This window comes from Haemorhous mexicanus, chromosome 15 (assembly GCF_027477595.1).
Source record: "Haemorhous mexicanus isolate bHaeMex1 chromosome 15, bHaeMex1.pri, whole genome shotgun sequence".
Lineage (NCBI taxonomy): Eukaryota > Metazoa > Chordata > Aves > Passeriformes > Fringillidae > Haemorhous > Haemorhous mexicanus.
Window position 1 is genome coordinate 17,884,106 of NC_082355.1, and position 4,298 is coordinate 17,888,403.

Below are 4,298 nucleotides of genomic sequence, written 5' to 3' on the forward strand. Positions count from 1 at the left end.
GGGCCGGGCTGGGGCTGGGGCGCAGCAGTGGCGGGGAGCTGCTGGGGACAGAGGACCGGAGTGCGGCGGTCCCTTGCGCTCCGTCGCCCGGTATAGATTTCCCCGTTGTGTTTTCTTTCTTCCCCGCCAGAGAACCTCCCCTCCATCGGTGTTTCAGCTTAGGCTGCACATTCTGGCTGGTGGATGGCACCGGTCGGGCCCAGCATCATCATCCTGGTGTGACTGGATTCGGCCCTGCCATGGGCCCTCCACAAATCAAATCGACTGGAGCCCGTGCTCTGGTATCGCTGAGGAAAGAACCAGTTAGGGAAATTATTTTCTCCATCCCTCGTCCTGCATGCCTGCCTGGCCCTTAACTGCCCTGCGCCGCAGCCGGGGCCGGGACCGGCGAGCCCGGGAACGGCGTTACACTCCTGCAGCCTCCCGGTGACCGGGGCCGGGCTGCGGCCGAGGCAGCGGCAGAGCCCTTCTCCCGGGAACGTGGCCACCGGAGCGCCGGCTCCTGCCCGTGGCCGGGCGAAACCCGCCTGGTCGTGGCTGCTTTCTAAAAACGTCAGTTTTGCAGCTTCCCCCGTTGCTGGAGGCCGGGGCACCCCGGCCCGAGAACTACGGGAGGTTGTTCTTAAAAATCCCCTTGTACAACGGGGCTGGGGGCGAGCACCAGAGCCTCGGCTGCAGCCACCGCCGTCCCGCTGCCGGCGCAGAAAAGGCAGCAAAACGAAAACCACCGGGCTCCGCCGGCGGGCGAGTCGGGACCGCGTAGCTGAAGGGGAGAAATTACCGGGGGCCGGCGAAGCCTTCACCGGCGCCTGCTCTGAGGGGCGACGGCCCCGCACTCTCCCCGCCCGGCCACCCCTCGCTCCCACGCGGCGCTGCCGACCGTGTCCCAAAGCCGGGATTGCTCCCGGCCGCTTCTCCCCGCACCGGCGGAGAAAGCGGCAGCACCGCGCGCAACCGCGCCGGCCCCGCCGCCACAGCCCCGCTCCGAGTCCGCCCGCCGTCTCGGCTCCACTCCCCGGTCCTGTGCCGCCCTCATTTCGGCTTCTCTCCTCCGTGCCAGCCGAGGCTCTGCGGCGGCCGCCGGCCACTGCCCGGCCCGCGGTGCCCGGCCCGGCGGGCTCGGCTCTCCCCGGCGCGGCGGCAGGCAGAGAGCGGAGAGACATTTGTAAAGAAAACGTTTATTTACACGTCTCGGCAAGTACAAAGTATTATACATGGTCTGTGTCAACCCCAAATCTTCTTTATTATGAAACATAAGGCGCTTTCTCGAGAGCCGGTGGCGCAGGGAAGCGAGCGCTGTTTTGGGGCGCTAAAGCTCAGCGGCTGGGAAGGTGAGGACAGAAGGGCGTGTGGTGCCTGGAAGGAGCCCTTATTACTACGGTGAATAAATTACAGCTGACATTAACTTCACCTGGGACAGATGGGAGCTACCGCTTTTCAGTTTAATAGGGTTTCCGAAGCTAATGAGTCATCACCGGCTCCACCGAGTCCCCTCCGCTAAGTGATAGGGAGGTATTTTTTCTTTACACTATCCTCAGAACAGGAAAAAAAATAGCCTTTTGTTCCAAAGCCAACACAAAATACCTATGTTCAGATTTCGATATAAATAATCGAGGTTTTATATAATTCCATATTAATAGTGCCCAAAATCTCGATGCATAAATAAATTAAAGTATTAACACTTCTTACAAAAAGTGACATATTTCCCTTCCTAGTGGAACATCGACACAAATATACAAGCGGCTCCTCTCCGCGCCGGCCTGGGGGAAGCGGCTCCGGTCGGACCCGATCCCAGTGTCAGCCCCGCCGGTGCCACTCGCCGCCCCGCCACCGGTCCCGTCGGGGGAGCCGCGGCCCCGGGGCAGGGGAAGCCGCCGGCCGCGCTCCGCGGGCCAGTCCGCTGCGTGCCCCGTCTGCCGGGCTCAGACGAGGGAGGTGACCGGGGGGATCTTGGCGCTCTCCTCCTCCCAGGGCTGCAGGTTCTGCAGCGCGAACAGCGACGAGTTGTGCAGGCACAGCGGGTCGGGCTGGATCGACTCGTTCAGCGACTTCTGGAAGGCGTCGTGCTGCAGCTGCAGCATCAGCCGGCTCGCCTGCTGCCGCTCGGCCTCCCTCTCCTCCGCCGTCTGCCGCCTGCCGGGGGACACGCTCAGCCCGCGCCGGGACACGGGGCACCCTCCGCGGGGAGCGGCCGGCCTGGGACCGGGACCGGGCCGGCGGTCGCGGGAACCAGGCAGGGCGGCCGGCGCGTCCTTCTGGGGCCAGGCACAGCAAGCGGCCGCCGCTTTACCGCCAACGGAGGGACTGTGGGCGGCGGGAAGAGCCTGGAAACCCGCCGTTTCCCAGTAATCCCGTTTCCAAATATTCCCCCTATTTCTCCCAACATTCCCTCGATTTTTTTTTTTCAAATTGTTTCCCCGTTTCTTCAAAAAATTCCCCGTTATTTCGAAGACTCCCTCGTTTTTACTAACAATCCCCCGTTTTCCCAATGAGGGACTATTGAAAAAGAAATATATAAAGATAATAACAATAATAAATATGATAGTATAATAATAAAAATTCACCCCAAACGGTTTGCCTGCCAGGAGCTGGCAAGGGGGGTGATCCCGGCCAGAGTGGGGCTTGCAGGGCGGCGGGCGGGGGACGCCGCCGGGGGCAGCGGCAGGACGGGGCGGCTCCGGGGGCACGGGACTCACCGCCACTTGGTGCGCCGGTTCTGGAACCAGGTCTTCACCTGGGCGTCCGTCATCTTGAGGGACTTGGCGAGGGCAGCGCGCTCGGCCGAGGCCAGGTACTTCTGCCGATGGAAGCGCTTCTCCAGCTCGCAGATCTGCACCCGGGAGAAGGATGTCCGCGGTTTCTTGCGCTTCGGCGGAGTCCGGTTCTGGTAGGGATGCCCGATCCGCCGTGTCACGGTGAAGGGCGTCAGTGCCGCCGCCGCTGCCCGGGGGAAGCACAGGGGTCAGCCCCGCGCCCGCACGGTGCCGGCCGCCCCCCCGGGGCCGCCGCTCTGCCCGCCGGACGCCCGCGCCCCGCCGGCCCCCGGAGGGACCGCGGCTCCCCGGGGTCCCGCTTCCACCTCTCGTCGAAGAGCTACGGAGACGACCGGGGCCCGGCCGCCCCCCGGGGCCCCCCGCGCTATCCACGCCGTGAGGAGAGCGATTTTTCGGCTCGCTGAGAGAGCGGGGAAGGGAAGCATCCAGCGGCCGCCTTTGCTTTTATTCTTACTCCCATTACTGTTATTATTTCGTTTTATATTTTTTATTGGCCCTTCCGTTCGTTGTCGGGAGCCGGCTCGCGCGCTCCGCCCCGGCGCCTTACCTGTGAACCTGTCCTTGACGAAGCGCCTGCTGCTCTCCATCCAGGGGAAGTTGAGGCTGCCCAGACTGGGCACGGCAGGCATGGCCGGGATGGCGCTGGAGATGGGCGGCGGCACGGCCCCGGGGATGGGCCTGTGCGCCGGCACCCGGATCACGCCGGCCGGGGCCAGGCTGAGGTTCACACTGTACGATCCCGAGTCCTCGAAGGGCGCGGCGATGGCCGGGAAGGGGGCCGGCAGGGCCGGATAGGGCGCACCGCCGCGGCCGCCGGGGCCGCCCAGGAAGGTCGCGCCGTCGGGGCCCCGGGGGGGCGGCGGGGGAGCGCTGTCCTGCTCGGGGCTGTTGAGGATCTGGTCGATGCCGAAGCTGATGGGCTCGTGCTGGTGCTGGCCCTGCGCCGGCCCCGGCGGGTCCATCCTCGGCGGGTCCATCCTCCGCCACCGCCGCCCTCGCGCCGCTGTGGAGGCGCCGCCGCTCGCGCTGCGCTCGCGGCCCGGCCGGACCCGCCGCCGACACCAAACTTTGCGGAGCGCGCGCGCGCCGCCCCGTCACCGCCCGGGGGCCGCCGCGCGCCCCGCGCCGCGTGCGCCCCCGCCGCCGCCATTGGCCGCCGCCGCCCGCCCTCCGCGCGCCCATTGGCTGCCGCCGCCCCGCACCGGCCTCGCGCCCGGGCGCGGGGGCCGCCGCCGCCGCGGTGACATCACAGGGGCGCGCGAACAATGGCCCCGCGCGGGGCGGGGCCGAGGGCCGCACGTCGGGGGCGCCGCTCCCCTCCCCGGCCCCGGCCCAGGCCCCGGCCCGCACCGCCCGGCGCCCCCGGCCCCGCCCCGCCACCGGCCCCGACGGCCCGAGGCCACCCTGCCAGGCGGGACTCGGTCCCCGCAGCCCGCGGCTGCCCAGGCGCCTGCCCCGACGGCAGCGCGAAGCGGCGGGCCGAGGCCGTCCCGGGGCCGGCCTGGGGGGCGGCCGGGGTTCTGC

General features: G+C 67.6%; 1 protein-coding gene across 1 annotated transcript; it reads right to left on the minus strand.

Annotated features, from left to right (window-relative positions):
• Positions 1-1,922: 1,922 nt before the first annotated feature.
• On the minus strand, positions 1,923-3,751 carry TLX3 (T cell leukemia homeobox 3). The gene is made up of 3 exons (XM_059860298.1): positions 3,322-3,751; positions 2,697-2,940; positions 1,923-2,133 (listed from the first exon to the last, which is right to left on the minus strand). The coding sequence occupies exons 1-3, from the start codon at positions 3,749-3,751 to the stop codon at positions 1,923-1,925; spliced, it is 885 nt and encodes a 294-aa protein (XP_059716281.1).
• Positions 3,752-4,298: the final 547 nt, after the last annotated feature.

Bases quoted from the DNA above. Each gene is read 5' to 3' on its own strand.
- TLX3 (XM_059860298.1), bottom strand. From the start codon at position 3,751: ATGGACCCGCCGAGGATGGACCCGCCGGGGCCGGCGCAGGGCCAGCAC. The intron at 2,941-3,321 runs GTAAGGCGCCGG...TCCCCCGGGCAG, and splicing joins CGTCAAGGACAGGTTCACAG to CGGCGGCGGCACTGACGCCC. The intron at 2,134-2,696 runs GTGAGTCCCGTG...GTCCCCCGGCAG, and splicing joins AACCGGCGCACCAAGTGGCG to GCGGCAGACGGCGGAGGAGA.